Here is a 17,961-nt window from a genome sequence, read left to right as displayed (position 1 = left end):
AATTAAGTAAACTTTTTGGGGTTTAATGCAAAGTATTATGTTTTTATGTGTGTACACCTCTTCAAAGACGCGTATGCTAGCCATCCATTTGCTGGCATTCTTTAGTTATGCTCAAAGTTAGCTAGAATTGTCACTACCGAAACATATGGTAAAGTCTCTCTTTCCATTCATTCTCACTTGGCCATCTTCCATTCTCATATTCCCATTCCCTTTGAATCAAACTTTATTTCATAGTCTTATAAGATTCCAATACAAGCAATAATTATCATATCTTGCCCAATGTCCTTTTATTTTACCCGTTATCTGTCTGCAGGTGCCCTTGAGGTCAAAGTTATGCACAACATTGGGCAAAACCGCTTTTATTGACCGCGACTAGAGGACAAGATCTGGTACACAGTGGACAAGGTCGTCACCTTAATCCCTTCACCAGAAAACGTCACACAGAGGCATGTCCAGATCAGCCCAAGAGTGTTCACCGCAGTATGTGAAAAACTAAATTTGTGAATGGATTTGTGATGGTGTCTGACACTGAACCCCCCTAAACATACAGTACAACATAATATCAGTTATTTGTCAATGTTTTCTTGTTCTCTTTTACTGAACCCACTTGGGTGATTTTCCATTGATAAGTAATGTTTGTACTTTAAATGGTTCTGGATGAACAATTGTTATGTCTTCAAAAATCAAATTATTCTATTGACCACAAAACATTTGTTTGTAATATTCCCAACCTAAGGCATGTTATGAGTTAAGATTAAGCAATAAGGTTGAGGAAATATGATACAACCTTGCAAACTAAATACTGTGGTCACAACCGAAACAGTGCAGTCATTGCCGAAACACTGGATGTTTTGTAAAAAATAAAGTATATTGAGTTATCAACTAAAATGTTATGATACTGATTGGTTTAATGTATGTTCAATTGTATCAATCATGAACTCTGGAATCAATATGATCAGTATTATGCATTTTACAAAGAAATATTGCATTTACATTTTGATGAATTGTATAAATTGAACTTAGAAATTTGGTACAAATCTCATTTTTATTGATTTAATTGTGAAAACCTTCAAGAAATATTTGTAAAAATACTCTTCAGAGAAGGGAAGGAAACACAATCTTAACAGGTTAGTAATAATACCTTTTTACTATAGTGTATTACTATGTTTTGGTAGTGACAATTTTTGGGAGAGGAAAAACATTCCAACACAGTCTGAAAATACAATATAAAAATTGACAGTTCTTTTACTAGATATGTGTACTTTAGATATGGTACAATATATATACGGACAAAGTTTTGGGAATAAAACATACAACATTTTAAAATATTTCCAACCTGACTTTGAACCAATTCGGTAGAATGGCCCATATACAGTCTACTATACTGTTATTTATAGCCTACTGCTAACAGCAAAGTTGTCAAGGATTTTGTTGATGCTTCTTAGTGTCATAACAGCCTCTTAAGGCTGTGAGAATGGATTTGAAGTCCTTTCTGTTATTTAATTGTCTTGTAGCCTACTTAGTGTTTTATGACAGTTTGATTCATGGCCATAAAAACTAAGTAATTTATATATGCTATATTTTCAAATGCATGCCGTATACGTGACTTATACGTTCTGGATACTAGTGAAACAACATCAAATACTTATAGTATAGTAAATGATCAGTAATAGCTTTTGACCAAACACGAATCCACCATCTTATGACGTGTTGTGAGGGCGTGGCCTATGTAGGCACTGTCAACGTACTGACGTGGCAGGTAGCACGTTGTCGTGCTGACATGCAGTACGTCCATCCAGCAGACTTGCATGGAACGTGTCCTCAAAACAATTTTTGCACTTTCAGCAGCGTTTACCGATTAACCGTCTTTTAGTCCGGTGTAAGTTGCCGGGACAGTCTAGATACGTGCTGGGACTCGCGCGCTGTCTTTCAGTAGGACGACTAAACACCGGTAAGCACCGACAATCTGCTAACGTTATCCTTCAGGCTTCTTCAAACAAAATGCTTATGGAAATTAAACTCGAACTGCTTGGTGACAAACACCACACTTTCTTGTATGTTATCCCAACATGTCTCGTGAATCTTACGGTCCTTTAGCACAACTCGAGCATTTTAACATTTCACTGGTCTGCAATTAATTGGCTACGATACGCCCAGATCCATTTAGCGTTAGCTAAGCTAACGTTAGCATCCTTGTCCTCGGCGTGTTGACGTCAGGGTAACACTAAAGCACTAAACCACAGTTTTAAATGTTGACCTTTATTGAAGTAATACTTAAAGGGTGATTCGTGTTGTTCTGAATTGAAGAGTAACACAAAGTTGTACTTTAATCCACTCTCTACGAAATGTAACTTTGTATGTAACGCGACACCGACACACAATTTAATCTTCTTAAATACATGTACATGGGGGACGCTTACATCTGTAGGTCTGTGGGCTGAATTAGTAATAAACCGCGGATAGCCTAACATTACATGGTACATTTTCTGCATCTGTCTTTTGTCAATAAAAAGTCTTGACCCAAACAGAAGGTTGAGCCTGCTCTGCAGCAGGATGAATATTGGTTCTAAAAACAAGAAGAGGGTGGTTCTGCCCAGTCGTCCTGACCCCCCTACTGTGGACCAGATCCTGGAGGACATCGACAGAGCCACTCCCAATGACCCTGTCTTCAGCATCCTGGAGAAGACTGGACAAGGTGAGTCCACTCAGACCTCCAGAGTCGGACAACACTTATTATATACAGTCTGTGGACAACACTCCTGTCAGGCACAATGAGTATGATTTAACATTATCTAAAAAAAACAATGTATGGAGTGGACCCTTTCAGTCACCACTTATGACCCCCTGATAGAGTGTTGCAGTGTCTATATCGTCAGAGATGCTGCCCTCTGCCTGTATTTTCTCTCTTCTTTTTACTTTGCTGTGTATGGGGCGTTTCTCTGCCACTTGCTCTGCGTCTGCCTTCAGGGTGCATCCCAAGGGGTTTTATTGTTTCCCGATTTTGTGCTTCCCCGCTCCTCCGGCTTGCCTGAATGCAGGCTCCATCCAATTCAACCGCTATAATCCTGACATAATGTTTTCAAGTGCAAACAGCTGCAGGCATCAAATTATTATGTCCACAACAACATTCTCTTTAATTCAGCACTAACTAACTTTATTTCATGTTGTCATATAGACGGGGCTGTTTGTGTGCATATAATATATATCAGTCAGTCAAATATAATATGTTACTGTATGGTACTTTTTGTACAAACATTTGTAGTGCTTCACACAACAACATATCTAAAGTATATATTAGATATAGCCTATGTGTGCATTAAATACAAAATGTACGACACCCGGTCATTCTTGTTGCATTATGCCATGTTGTGAATTGAATTAATTGTAAATATAAAACTTGTGATGAATGTTGTTATGCTCATCTGACTGAGGTCATAAAACACAGCACTATAACTAATCAATGAAAAGCTGATCAGCTGTGCCGTACCTCATATTTAATTGACGGTGCTTTAATGATGGTCCGAGGAGAGGATGTCTCATTTGTTAAATACCTGTTGCCTTGACTCCTCTAGTCTCTTCCTTGCCGCCTCTTCATAATTTCCCGTGTTCCAGCTAGACTGAAGATCTCTAAAATTGCTGGCTGGTGTTGTTGAACCAGGGAGAAGGGGGCCACCTTTGAATGCTGTTTACAAACCACAACTGTCAAATCCTACTTATTCTGCCTTTAACTACAGGAGAACCAGTCGGTAGACAACGGGAGAGCCAGGTCAGATCAGTACACTCGTGGAGAACAGTTCTCCTGTTGCTCACTCTCCGGTTCTCCTGTAGTTTACAAAATGTTCTTTCTCAATCTACTGACTGGTTCTCCCGTTCCCTCATCAGATTCGCACCGGCCCTCAGACAGCGACGTGGACTTGCGATTCCAGCAGTGTCAACAGTACCTGGAGCTGAATGAGCGGCTGCAGGAGTCGCGAGGTCGACTGTTGCGACAGAGGGAGGAGCTGCGAGTGGCGGGCGAGCAGCTGCAAAGTGACATGGCAGAGGTCAAAGGTCAAACACTCTGACTCTACCTTCTGTTGGAGACTTTCCTCTTCTTCCGGGACTTTGTTTGTCAGACCGTTGTCAGGCGGTGATTCACCTGAATCATGTCCAAAGTGCCCTTGAGCCAGACACTGGCGGGGCCTCAGGAGCCCCGGTGTAGGCGGCTCCTGACCTCTCACCTCACACCTGAAATATGTATTTTTGTGTGAGGGTTGCTGCTGATGTTACCAGTGTGAAATGGTTTTGCATTAGCGGTAACTTGCATACAGCTGAAAGTACACCGTACAATAAGGCTGATATCTTTATCATTATCAATTGATGAAGCAATTTACTCCAATTAATCATTTGATATACAACATATCGTCATAAATGACAAATTAGCAGAGTGAAGCGATGTTACATTTGCATATTTTTCCTGGACACTACTCGGTAAAAACATAATTTGTTTTGAAGTGAAGGAAAGCAAACTAATTGTTATGTTTAAGAATCAAAGGATGTGATAATTGTCAATCGTCAAAATTGTCGTGTCATGGATTTATCAGTCATATCAGCATCTTTGTAAAGTGTTGAGATGTGAAGTCAATATTCGTCTCGATTTATTCCCTGAATGTTCAGTTTGTGTTAATTCACCTTTCTCTTGGTTTCCCTTCTTATTTCGGTTAGTTCCTGAACTTGAAGTCCTGTGAGAGTATTCAAGATTATCCTGTTATTGGAAATTCAACACAATTAAATTATTGTGAATGTTTTTTAGTTTTTTTTATTGCAATCACTATCGTCCCATCCCTAACCTACATGTGGCATTGCATATTTAATTGAAGGATAAAGCTTCACCTCTTTTCTGGTGTCAATATGAATATGTTCGTACTAGATATTAAAAGATTTCTTCCTGATGTTCTTTCAACACAAATGATGGAGGACAAAATCCATAGTCCTTGTTTTGTTCCAAAGTTATTTGAAGCTAACATGAGGCTTCCTCAGCCTGAAGTGATCAAATGAAGATATCATTCAATGTTACCGTCTTTTTAGTACAAAATTCAGTGTTTTTCTTACTATTCCTTCACTGTAGCTCGGCGAGGCAACTCCCTAAAAGACGGCATTTGGTACTAAAAGGACTGACTTTGGGAGATATCCACATGGTCTCTCTAACTGCTGAAGCATGTCGTTAACTTCAAATAACTTTATATTTTAGAGAATTTCATCCTGCATCCCTTCTTTTGTAATGTATCTTAAGATAATCATTGAGTGGCAAAATTTATAAATTGCTGACAAACACTGTAGGTACTGGAAAAATCTGAATAAATACTAATTACATATTCTTTCTTGCCTTATTGTCCTGGCTTTGTTAGGCTGAACAGAAGGAATTATTGCAGTGACCAAAACGTATTTCAGTGTTCATATGGGCTCCTGACTGTCGTTTTAATAGACTTAAAAAAACTGTGAACCTATCCTTTAAAACAAATACCTCATAATGAACAAAGATATTTTGTTCAATTATTTAAAAAAACTACCAGTTATAACTAACGCTTGGTTTTTAAATGGATTAACAAGAACATCCAGTATTAACAACCAGCACACCATTTCAATGGTGAAGCATCGAGTCGTCTGCTCTGAGCGATACATCGCTAGTCAATATCAAGTTTTTTTGTCTTTATTCCACCTCCTAAAACTGGCTTCATGTTGAGTCAACACCTCTGTATTAACAAGGCGTCGGTGTATGTGTCACAACAGAAACCAAATAAAAAGCAGTGTGGATGACGTCATGTTTTGTCTCATCTCTCTCCTGTAGTGTTTAACAGCTTCTCACCTGCATGAAGGAAAGTCATCACAGCGGTTTAATGAAACACATCACTGTTTTTATTGGATGAAAACATTTATATGACACACTTCTGTTGCATTGCCTATTTCACATGGCACCAGAACTCCTCTGTGGCCTTGTTCATGCGTTACAGGCTGGGACCTCGCCCCCTTTATGATCAGGTGACACAAGACATCACCTTGATGACTCGTGTCCATAACACTAAAGGCTCCAGAGTCCTCTGATGATTTATCTAATTTCCAGCTTGGATGACATTCAGTCACATTTTTGTTAAAACGCTGTTCTGAATTCATTTGGGCGTGAACTTGTCTAAATCCTCATCTCCAGCCAGACATGAACAAGGCCGCCGACGGTAATGACGGATAAACTTCAGTGCTCTCTGTTGGCTTTTAAACATGGAGACAAACTTCCCGTCTGTCTTATTCACACAATTTTCATCCTTTCATCCTGATTTTCATTTTAGGGTCTGCTAAAGTGATTCTCCACCCGAAACCTGTCTTTATTAGTATCAAACTGGGAAAGTTTACAAATCCTCATTTCAAGCCATCGGCCATGGGCTCGAACTAAAGATTTTGACTTTGTGAAATTATGTTCAGAAGTCATTTTAAACCCTGTGGTTGTATATTACCGTTTGTAAACTAGTAGTGAACAGAACAGAAGAATGAATCTATTTCCGTTGACTCCCATGGCTTCAGCCGTCGTCTGGTCGAACAAAAGCAGTCTCCTTTCAGTCTATTCCTCTCATAGATACAATCATTTGATTCACTACGATATGGAAAGAGCCAGATAGTCATCTGAAGTCACGGCAGTTCCGTAATTCACAGCAATGTTACTATTCACGTAATTCTTCATACATAAGCACAAACTATCGTGACTCAGGACAGCTAATGTAATAAGCTGCCATCTACGTGAGTTCTTGACAGAAAGGAAGCTTTGTGCACGCGCAGTAATAACATTTCCACATGCACATTTCCACAAAACATTTTACGAATTTGAATTAATTTGATATATTTCTCAACCTTTTTGTTTAGCTACAAACAAGGCTGAGCATGTCGAAAATAAATTGTGCAAAAGTGATGGCCCAAATTGATTTTCAAACTAGAATTTCAATGCAGAGTTTTTACAAAGGGTGATATACAAATTATTACAGATAAAAAAAATTATTTCTGAACATCATTTATCAAGCTCAAAACCGTATTCCAACCCACGTATATCGAGTGAGGGTTTGATACTGACAAGATACAGTTGATTTCGTTGGAGTAGCACTCATCTTAAAATCACCAGTGGGGATTGAAAGGTTTGCATCCAAAATGGACTTGGGCTTTAATTATACTCAAAACATGCTTTGAAAATACAGTAGGATGGTAAATATAAACCTTGTTATGAATAAAGAGCCCCTTCGTGTAGATTCGTTCTGTACAGCACTCTGCTGTCTTTACTCTCCCAGCACACAGAGGAGTGATGGTACAACTACAGAGAATATTCATCGACTTTATACTTGACTTCTTCTCAACCTATTACTATTTTTACAGCAACACAGTTAAGCAGATATTAACACGTTCAGACTTCTGTAAGGACACAAGGCCATCGACTCGAAGCCCAACCATCACTGAATCATATCTTTTTGTTTCTTGACAGGAAATACTCAACAGCAAACAGTGCCTGAATCTAGTAGCAAACAAATATGTCATCACATTAGATGAACAGAGGTATGTAGTCCCTTTGTCCATCTAAACTGACAGTTTATAGCATTATAGGTCTTTGTGGCACTTGAATACAGATGGCTAGTAATGCTCTTGTCGGACTTTAGAAAGTGTTTTACCTCTGAATAACATCATTGTCGTCCATTGTCCACAGCGTTAAGAAGTGTGTGTACAGTCAGTAGTTATATTAGCATGCTGTCAGGGAGCAACACAGTTTCTTTTGCCCACCAGGAAGCTTTGAAGATTTTGTATATCTGCATATTATTTACAATACTGATTGAGACACAGCACAGGAGAGTGTGAAGTTAATCAGATGATAGCTGGGAAAATGACAGGATTTGCTATAATATGTTCTGCAGCAGTGATGGAACTAGAGTCTAGTAGGTGGTAAAATGTTGTTATAAACCATATCCTCAAATTAATAATTTCAGAGCTAAATTTACTTATTTCATTCACACAAGTATAGCCGGGCGATATGGCGATATCTACTGTGCAAGGTTATATATATTGTTAATTTGCTAAATCGTTTATACCGAAAAAGCTATTCCACAATTGGCTTGTCAATTATTTTCTACAGAAAATCTATTACACAATATATTATTAGTGATATATATGAGTCGCCCTTAAAATATTGTTTTTGTGAGCTCGAAATACCATGTTATGCCTCAGAATGACTGCATTTTTATTGTTTACCAATTTTTTTGTTTTAAAGTTCAAGATTTAAAAGTTTTCATCTCGTCAACCTGTAATACGCATTCATCAGTCCAAGATCACAATATAGCCTCATGCACAAGACAAATGGAATAAAAGTGATTGCACTATTAATTTGAAGAAATGTTTTATCAACAATGTAGCCCCAACCCAACTGGGCTCTTCATGGAACAGGGGAGGTCATATTCAGTTGATTGGTGAGGAAAAGGCCCAAACCGTTGATGTACATACATGTGTGTGTATGTAAAAAATACTTTACATGTCAATTGAGTCCCTTATGAATCTCTCAACAGTCTGACTTAGTTTGTACATTTTCAGGTAAAAGCCCAGCTGAGTAATCCTTCAGAAGTTTGCATAATATTCTTTTATCAATTGTGTCCAATGGTGATTAATGTGCTAAAATCTAAATGTCTTTTGCTTCATGTTTCACTACATTTCTACCAGGCAATGATTATTCTACAAATACAAAAAAGTACAAAAAGATGCACTTCGGTTTCATGTGAGATTGTGTCTCTGAAGTGCATCTCTAAAAGTTATTGATGGTCTGCTCATGTCAAACATGTCTCAATACATACATCCAACCCTGTATGAATGGTAGATGGAGGCTGTGGACAATTGTTCAGAGAGCAAAACTTGAATGCAGTGAATGGGGAAAGTAAGGGGTCAATGCCCGAGGTAAAGGGACCAGCACACTCCTAATCTGTCCACCTGAGTGCTGAGTTTCATCCAGGAACACAGTAGAGTCATTCGTGTTGATACTTAACGTCCTACGACTCACATTTTCCACCTGACTTTACATTGATTGGAGCTTCTTGGCTCTGTGTGTCTTGCGAGCTACAGGAAATGGGGCTTGGGGTGTAATTAAATGGAGTGATTCGGGCAGCCTTGCTAGGGGATCCTTGGCGGAAATGGACAGCTCCACCCACGTGGATGTCTGACGTACCTGTGGAGACGGTGCTGTGACTCTTAAGTGAGATGTCTGAATCTCCATCTTGTAGGTTACTCCCAGAGGTAGCACTCATCTTTCTGAGTAGCGCAACTCGTTCAACTTCCTCTGAGATCACCCAAGTTGTTTCAACCGTTGGAGAGGTGCTCGAGTTGGTCTTGTTATTCGAAAAATCTTCTGTCTGGACTGTCGCATCACTTGTCTTGCGTGATGCAAGTAGAATGGTTGGTAGTTTTCCTGGAAGAGCTGGTGACTTTGGCTGTTGCCCGTCAGGAGAAGGCACCAGAGGTAATGCATTGGCTGGCAGAGTGCTTTTCAAGATCTGAGGTACATCTTCATCCCTGATCCTCCTCCATGTAACTCTGTCATTTAGCCGCGATGCAGACCGGTGCCCTTTCTTCTTTGTATCATCTTCGCTCTTTGCTCTTCCACTTGAATCGGATGAAGACGAGCGAAGGGAGGAACGGCTGGTCACTCGGCTCAGTATGTTAATGCTTGGTGATGAGGCGTGACGTTTAAAGTTGTCTTTGTCTTGTTGCTGCCTGGGTCCAGACACCCTGGTATGCCCGTTTCGCTCAGCCACCCTGCAGGGGCTTTCAGAGCTAGTTCTCCTGTGTGTACGTCTTGCAGATAGGTCCCTTTCACTGGAGGTCGCTCTAGAGAGGGTTGTCGTCTGCTTTTGAACGCCGCGGTCTGGCCTCTGGACTTGCTGTGTTTGCCTTGGACTTTTTACTTGCACCCTTCTCTGGGTTTGTGCAGTTATCTTAAGTTCCTGACAGCGTGATGAGCAAAGGAAGACAGCTGAAGCTCCAGGAACTGCTCTGTGGGGTGATCCATTCTGAGATCCAGGCATGTTGCGTGCAGAGCCACCCCTTCTCAGCACAGTTTGTGATTCCTTAATGAAAGTCAGCTGTCTCAAGAATCCATTGCGCTCAGACTCACCACTACTTGAATGGACAGAAGTCATCCTGACCAGTCCAAATCGATTGGCAGGGGGGACCCTTTTCCCGTTGACCTGATTGGTTTGTCTGGTGGTTGTTTGGTTAGTTACCAGAGGTGACAGAGCTCTGGGCCTTACTGAATTTTGCATAAAAGGGATTCGGACAGGTGACTTTTGAGTTTTAGGGGGTGGGGACTTTTCATTTTTATTCACAACGGGAGAGCGTCCTTTTCTTTCTGGGGGACTACTAGCTGGCGGGCTACTAGGTGGTGAGGCATTCTTTTTCTGGATGGATTTATTTGTCTGTGTCGGGGATGTTATCTTCTTCTGCGACTGTTTGGATGGTGTAGAGCTTTGCGATGATCCAGAGGATGAACTTTTTGGTAGCCTTGGAGGTGGAGTAGAGCTCCTCTTTGGCAAAGACAGTTCAATGTCCTGCGGGTGGCCTAATCGGTGAAGGCTCTTTGATCTGTGCTGAGCCAGGTTTGGATTCTTTGGAGCATCTGTCTTGGTTGGTACTTTTCTGGGAGCAGGTATTTGTGATGGAGCTGTCTCTTTTTTCGGCGTATAGATCACTGTCCTGCCTCTAAAAACCATTGGTAAATTTGGAACTGGCTTGCGCTGTGCAAAGTCTAGAGGTTTATTTGCCTTTTTGTCTTTTGCAAACTTCCTTTCTTTAGGTGTAAAGCTGGATGTTGACATGAATGACATGACTGATTCAGTCTCTTCAGAGGATGGGTCCTGAGACTTTGATGCCTGCAGTCCAGTGACAACACAATTAGCACCTTCTTGTATGGCTCTCCATTCAACACTATTGAGGTCTGAATCTTTATCCCATGCTGTGTCATCACTATCCATTTCCTCATTCCACCCATCAGAGGCCTTTTGTTTTTGAGTATTTTCTGCTTTCTTCTTCCTTGCAGCAAGCTTCCTTCTCTGCTTGGGCATAGCAGATGTTATGCATTTCTGAAGGAGGTCATCCTCCGAATCCATGCTGACAGAGCTTGGTGAGCTTGGCTCTTCATATTGGCTGTGAATGTTCATAAACTTTGTTTGTTTCATCATATTCAGTGTTTTGTTGTGTCTGTTTTTGTACCAAATTTGCTGGGCTCTTGATTGATGATCCTCAAACTCTGCATCACTCAGTGAACTAAGTGAGGAGCTGAGTGAGTAACATGCCAGGGATTCATCCTTCATTAGATTCTGTTTTATCCTGTGAAGTCCCCTGGGCATTGCTTGTGAATTATCAATTCTGCCAATATTTATCATGCTCCGGGAAAGAGTATTTCTATTTGCTTCCCTGATCTGTTTTCTACTTGTTCGTTTCATTACTTCATTTTTGTCAGCAGAGAAGCTGTTACTGTCCTCTGAAGAATGTGTTGTTTGTCGGTAGACCGTTTTACCTTTTTGTGATCCCACATTAAGATTACTTTCTGTGTTTTGCTTAATAACGGGCAGATCCAGTTTCCTGACTGGCCCTTGACCTTGCCTCTTCTTTTGTTGGTTAGGAGAATGATCATGATTTCTTTGCTTTGCCACTCTATCGGCTACCTCTTTGCTCTGCATAAGCACCCTCTGAGTGGGAATGATATGTTTGGTTGTTCGGTTCATTTGTATCTCAGGTGGGTAGTTTATTCTGTTGGGTTTATGGAAGTGTGAGAATATCCTCAAGTCTTCTATCCTCTTTGCCTCATCGTTGAGCAATTCCTGTTTGTTCATACCTTTTGCTGTGCAGTCTTTAGCCCCCCTCTCCTTCACTGGATACTGAAGTGTTTCGTCACTTAGCGATGTTGTGCTGGAGAAGTTGACTGGTGTACCTTCTGCAGAATCAGTGAGGGATGAATCATCAAATTTAAAGTCCTTTTGTGGAATGACAATTCTCCTCCCAGGACACATCTGGGATTTGCCATTTGGAAGCATCATGTACATTGGAAGATGCATCTGTTTTCGGATCTGGGAATTGAGAATATGGGGAGGGATGGTTGTCATCAGGGAAGGTCTTATTTTTCGGAACTTGGAGGGCATTGCTGAGTTGATGCATTCCTTTAAGATTTCTATGTCATCGTCAGAATTGCCCTCACTATATCTCTCACATTGGTCAAATCCTTGCTCATCCTCATCAGGGAAAGGAAGATTTCTGTCATTTTGCTGGAGTAGGGGGGTCAATTTCAGCTCCACGTCTTTTTGTATGTAGTGTTCGTGAAGAGGCAGCGCACTTAAGCTTGACGCACAAGAGAAGTTCTCACTGGGCTTTTCCACAGTGAAGTAGATCATAGTGTCCAGGTCAGGAGGAAGGTTAAACCTCTCTTTGGAGTCTGCAATCTCCATGAACGTTCGCAGACTACTTTCCCATTGGCCCGCTATTCCTGTGGCCTGTGTTTCTGGTCCATTTGGTTCAATGCAGCATGGAGTTTTACTTCGACTAGGAGGCATGGTTTGACCTGGGCTGTCGGGAAGATCACTAGGGCTTATTGTTCCATCAATCATCTCACTGCATGGATCACTTTGGATTGAGCTAACAATTGAGGAAGCCTCAAAGCTGCCCAGTGAACTGACTGAGCTACAGCGACTCATTACTAGGGGTGTCTCGTGGATGTAGTTCTCAGATGAGCTGGATGGAGATCTGTCTTCAAGTATGGCTGGTGAAGCTCCTCTAAGGAACACCTTTTCCCTTTTGGCAGGACAGGGAATCTCAATGGGATCGGTCTCTTTGCTGGGGAAGGTTTTTGAGTCAGTCATCAGCAGCTGGCTGTCACTTAGATCCTCCAAGGTTTCATCCTCTTCAGCTCTCTTCACCACTTCTCCGTCCTCCACTTCAATTATTTCTAATGACGAGTCACTCTCTAGCTCATTCTCACTTTGTCCATCCACCTCGCCATCGCCAGAAGAGAGGGAGGACAGTGAACTGCAGCGGGAGAAGCAAATCGGGGTGTTCTCCACTGAGTATTTCTGGACTGTCTCCATTGACCCGATAGTTGGGCTTCTGGTGGATGTCATTGGAGAAAATTTTGTAATACTACCTCCAGTCATCACTGTAGGTACCCATGCTTGCCTCCTCATTGCCTGGGCAGCTTGGACATTGATGGCTGTCTTTGCTACACCAAATTTGGCAACACTCTGAATGAGTGGGACCTGTTGATAAGAAGGAGACAGTTTAATTGAAGTCATGCTGACATCAGAGGAGAATTTAGTTGATGCACTGACAGGTGTTTGTACAGGTTGATCCTGGTTCTTTTCTGCATCTGTGCTGCTGAGCTCTTGATCTCTCACATCTTTTTTGTCCACATAATCTCTCTCAGGAATATCTTGCTGGTTCATCTCCGTCAGAACAGCAGGTCTTACATTAAGGTAATCTTGATGAGCAACCTTGAGATCAAGCTGATTGGGTCGTTGTTGCATCATAATAGCTCTTGGAGCAGGTCGCATCTGGTCTTTGCTGCCGCAGTAGCCATCACTGGTGCTTCCACTGTTTAGGCTGTCTGTTGATACACTTGTATGGGCAGTTTTGAGGCGCAAGAGAGCATGGGCTCTACTGAGGCGTTCCCTGTGGGCCAAGCTGCTTGTGTCAGATAGACGGCAGGGGGAGCATGATTTTGCCCGGGCTTCATTGAGTTCATCCAGTCCGCAAGTCCAGTCTGCCAGGTGATCCTCAGAGCTGAGGCTAAAACTGTCCTCAGAGGATGTGTGCATAGTGATGTCCTCCACTAACCTGTCAATCTTGGCTACCGTGTTGGTGATCTTTTTTGCTAGCTTCTCTGCAGCGGCAGATATATCGTCAGCGGGAGCAAATCTCTTCTCGACCATCTGAGGCATGTCTACATCTCTTTCAGGTTCAGTGTCCCTCTTACGTGCTTGGTTTTGAAGGAAGTTAGAGTTGGTAAGAAACATGGACAGCATAGAAAAGCTCCCAGTGTCCAGGCTACTGGACACATTTGGGGCCTCGTCATCATCAAAACAACCAGAATCAGATGCATAATCCTTTGCCAGACTCTCAATGTGTCGTAGCGGCTTGTTAAGGGTCAGGTGCTTGGGGCTCTGTTTTTCAACAGTATCAAAAGTCTCTGCCAGGTGTTTGGCGTCCAGCTCCGCCTCCAGAGCTTTCTGTTTCCTCATATAGAGTGAGGGCATGCAGGAGCCAGGGGATATCACTGCAGTGTCCTTATATTTTAGGGGTCGATTGGTGAGGAGATTCCTTAAAGCTGCGGCACTGCCCATTGCTATCATTTTGTGCTTGGAGTGGATAAGGTTGCGCAGCATGCTAACTGCCCCAAGGTCCCACAGCAGCTCCTGGTCTTTTGGACTTCGGGCAGAAAGGTTCCAGAGAGTCCCGCAGGCGTTGCTCACTATGGTCAGGCTGTGGGAGCGCAGGTGCTGCAGCAGAGTGTGGAGGCAGTTGTGGTCCCTGAGGATTTGCCTGTAAAGCAAGTTTAATATATTTCTTAGTTGTGTTATTTGAAAAGCTCCAGAAAAAGCTAGCAAGAGGCCCTTGAGTTTTACAGTTTTTTATCAAACAATGTCAATGTAATTTCAGTTTGAGTAGCAGAAACCTACCTGTAGTCTTCCCGTGTGGCGACCAGACTCGACACATTTCGAAGAATTCCTCCACCGCTCTCGATAATGGCGAGCGAGTTGGTTTGACAGCGGTATGTCAGCGTGCTGACCAGGAAGCCCAGAGCGCCATCCACTGAACAGATTGACACTTTGTTGTCGACGCTGTGAGCCGACAGATTCCATAGAGCACTCAGGAGGCTCTTCAAGGTCGACTCCTGGAAAACCAGCAATACAAAAAAAGAGAAGAATCCTTACTAAGAGTGTAAAAGCGATGGAAACATTGTATGGGAAGTTGTGTGCCGGACTATTTCTTGGCTGGGACGAACAACTTCCCAGAGTCTTCCACTGGTTGCCTAGCAACAGCTCAGAGCCGAGAAATAGTCTTGCACATAACCAACTTGTTTTTACACTTTTTGTATGGATTAAACCGTTGCAATATAACATATTACTTGGTGAGCTTCAGAGGTGTTGGTATGTTGATTATTTTACCTTTGGACAAAGACAGGCTAGCTGTCTCCACCTGCTTCTTTAGAGTAAGATAAGCTAACGGGCTGCTAACTGTAGCTTCATATTTAAAGTATAAGGAGGAACATAAATAAGTAAAAAATACTAATTGATGTATCCAAAGCAGACTATTTGATCTGTATATAATGATCATGTATAACTATTTCTTCCAAATAAATCTTAAACCAGCCACAGTAGTTGTATGTACTTTATCTTGCAAAACATCTACAATATACTGTAGATCCTCACATAATTCCCTGTGTGTGGGCTGGTTTGTTTTGCGTTACCTTGGTGGCCTGTAGGGCACAGGTCATCAGTGCAGAAACGCAGCCAATGTCTCTGAGGACTGTCTTGCTGCTGATGTCGGCCCTCCAGGACAGGTTCCTCAGGATGCTGGAGACCACCTGATGAAGTTCCTCACTGTCAGAGGACAGCTGGGCCACCAGAGCCTGCAGACAGCTCTTCTTTGAGCACAGAGTGGCCTGAAGGGGAAATAGGTGTAGGTCAAACAGACAGACATTGCATAGTTTGTTGAAAAAAGTCATAAAAATTATACTACACTATATTTAAAAATTCATAGTATAATATGTGGAAAAAAAACATAAAATCATAGTATAGTATGTTGAAAACAAGTTATATAATGCCCGTAGGAACAATGTCCATTCTTGGTTAAAGGCTCTGGTCTCTCTGGTCTCGCTGACCACATTTCTCTTTTTGGAGAACGCCATGTGGAATAACTTCTCTGACTCTCAAAGTTCTCCGACTACTCGGTCTCTCACCCCGTCTCCCCCATGTGAATCTTACTTGAGTCGGGAAGTTTATCAAAATACACATATTTGACTGGCTGAGTATCATCACGTCATGTGATTTACAATGCATATAATTTACTGCGCAGGTTAAATTAAAAGGGAGAGAAGGGGCGAGAGACCGAGTAGTCAGAGAAGTTATTTCACATGGTCTCCAAGAAGAGGACTGTGGACAGAGAGACCAGAGTCTTTAACCAAGAATGGACAGACTCTTATAGGTTAATTCTTCCCACGGGCAGTTTAAAACAAGTATGTCGCATGTGTTCAGAGACTGTGGCGATTAATAAAAGCAGCAATGTGAAGTGCCACTATAAGACAAAGAACAACTTGAGCAAACGCACCCACTCAATATGATCAGAATCCTAAAACACATGAATTCACTGTCCAACAATGATGTTGACTGAGAGGAATAGAGCTGAAACAAGTGGTTTCAATAACCACAGATAAAGTCCCTGCACACAGAATTCTCTTTTTAGAAGATGAGAATATATTATCGTGGCTTTTTTGGGTCACTTCACACCTGAATGAACTGAATTTAAAGCTTCAGTTAAATTCATTTGTCTAAAATTAAGTACTTTATTTTAAGATGCACATTTTTCAAAAGCTTTCTGTTATGTAATTTATTCTTAAATGCAACCCTTATTTTGCTTGAAATAAAAACATTTATTTATTAGATTATGTATTATTTATAATTCATCCAATTCAATTTGAAAACTGACAATAAATATTGTTGAGATATTATTCAATTAAACTTTATTTGATTTGACACTCAGTTGTTGACTACATACAAACGTTAATACTACTGTTGGCTACTTCAATATATATGGCACTAAATCATAGTGCAAGTTAAACATTGTGATGTTCCGGACCTTTGCAGGAGGAAATTCTCTCTAAATGGACCTCGGTGAATTTTAATGGAATACCCCAGGTATAGTATGTTAAAAAAAATCATTAATTTATAGCATAGTATTTTTTTTAAAAGTAAAAATGTAAAAAATAAATAAAAAAATGTGGTATATGGAGAAAAAGTCATGAAACCCATAATATAGTATGTTGAAAAAAGTCATTGTCAAAAAAAAAAATCACACTATAGTCATAAAAATACCATAAAAACTTGTGTATAATTTCATAAGAAATTGCATGGTATAGTAAAATGAAAAAAGAAACATCATAGTACAGTACGTCAAACAATTTCAGCTAACAATATGCTAATGCTAACACCAAGGCTAACCGTGACAAAAAGCAATCGATTAGGTTGGGAATAATAAGCAATAAGGTTGGTGGAAGAAGTATTTAGATCTACTAAAGTAAAAGCAGCATTATCACACTTTACAACACAAGTAAAACTTCTGCATTGGAGTTGTAACTTAAGTAAAAGTTTAATTGTATGAGCAACTCAAAATGAATAAAAGTAAAGTACTCATGTGTTTTCCTTGTGAAATGTTTACTTTAATAAAAGTGCCGCTGTCAGAGAAATGTAGTGCAGCAAGTACAAATATTCCCCTGTGATATATGGTGGAGTAGAAGTAGAAATTAGCTTAAAATGTTAAGTACAAGTACATCACTATAGTGAACAGTCTTGAATAAATGCATTAAGTCACATTCCACCACTGGTTTTAGGTTACTTTTCTTATATTTCCATGCTGCTGTTATACCTTAATTTTAGTGCTGGGCAAGTTAACGTGTTAATTTCGCGTTAACGCATTCATTAATTAACGCCGACAATTATTTTATCGCGCGTTAACGCATTTTTTAATTTATTATTTTTAAATTTTTTAAATTTTTTAATTTTATTTTTTTAATTGAAAGACAAGAGATAATACATATACATAACAACAAGAGGATGACAAGAACAGTGGGATAAAAGCCAGCAAACATCCTATAGTCAGTTGTGCATGTGTGTGTGTGTGTGTGTGTGTGTGTGTATGTCCTTGAGCCTTTTG

At 40.7% G+C, this 17,961-nt stretch overlaps 2 protein-coding genes across 3 annotated transcripts; one reads left to right on the top strand and one right to left on the bottom strand.

Moving 5' to 3' along the window:
• The first annotated feature begins 1,773 nt into the window (after positions 1 to 1,773).
• On the top strand, positions 1,774 to 5,354 carry LOC116401500 (UPF0449 protein C19orf25 homolog). 2 transcript variants are annotated; one of them, XM_031879926.1, is made up of 3 exons: positions 1,774 to 1,951; positions 2,529 to 2,695; positions 3,883 to 5,354. In XM_031879926.1, the coding sequence occupies exons 2-3, from the start codon at positions 2,554 to 2,556 to the stop codon at positions 4,062 to 4,064; spliced, it is 324 nt and encodes a 107-aa protein (XP_031735786.1). In that variant the 5' UTR covers positions 1,774 to 1,951; positions 2,529 to 2,553; the 3' UTR covers positions 4,065 to 5,354. The 2 variants fall into 2 exon arrangements, with proteins under 2 accessions (XP_031735786.1, XP_031735787.1); XM_031879927.1 differs by having other exon boundaries at positions 2,514 to 2,695.
• Positions 5,355 to 5,872: 518 nt separating this feature from the next.
• LOC116401499 (adenomatous polyposis coli protein 2-like) lies at positions 5,873 to 15,942 on the bottom strand. The gene is made up of 3 exons (XM_031879925.1): positions 15,500 to 15,942; positions 14,709 to 14,923; positions 5,873 to 14,571 (listed from the first exon to the last, which is right to left on the bottom strand). Exons 1-3 carry the CDS (start codon positions 15,755 to 15,757, stop codon positions 9,039 to 9,041), a joined length of 6,006 nt encoding a protein of 2,001 aa, XP_031735785.1. The 5' UTR covers positions 15,758 to 15,942; the 3' UTR covers positions 5,873 to 9,038.
• Positions 15,943 to 17,961: the final 2,019 nt, after the last annotated feature.

Source organism: Anarrhichthys ocellatus, unplaced genomic scaffold, assembly GCF_004355925.1.
Source record: "Anarrhichthys ocellatus isolate YVR2014 unplaced genomic scaffold, GSC_Weel_1.0 scaffold488, whole genome shotgun sequence".
Taxonomy (NCBI): domain Eukaryota; kingdom Metazoa; phylum Chordata; class Actinopteri; order Perciformes; family Anarhichadidae; genus Anarrhichthys; species Anarrhichthys ocellatus.
Note: the sequence above shows the minus strand (reverse complement) of the source record. Positions and strands in the feature narration are given on the sequence as shown.

Coding starts and splice junctions, on each gene's coding strand:
- LOC116401500 (XM_031879926.1), top strand. CDS start 2,554: ATGAATATTGGTTCTAAAAACAAGAAGAGGGTGGTTCTGCCCAGTCGT. Junction 2,696..3,882: donor CCTGGAGAAGACTGGACAAG/GTGAGTCCACTC, acceptor TTCCCTCATCAG/ATTCGCACCGGCCCTCAGAC.
- LOC116401499 (XM_031879925.1), bottom strand. CDS start 15,757: ATGACTTTTTTCAACAAACTATGCAATGTCTGTCTGTTTGACCTACAC. Junction 14,924..15,499: donor GTGCCCTACAGGCCACCAAG/GTAACGCAAAAC, acceptor CTGGTTTTCCAG/GAGTCGACCTTGAAGAGCCT. Junction 14,572..14,708: donor GCCACACGGGAAGACTACAG/GTAGGTTTCTGC, acceptor CTTGCTTTACAG/GCAAATCCTCAGGGACCACA.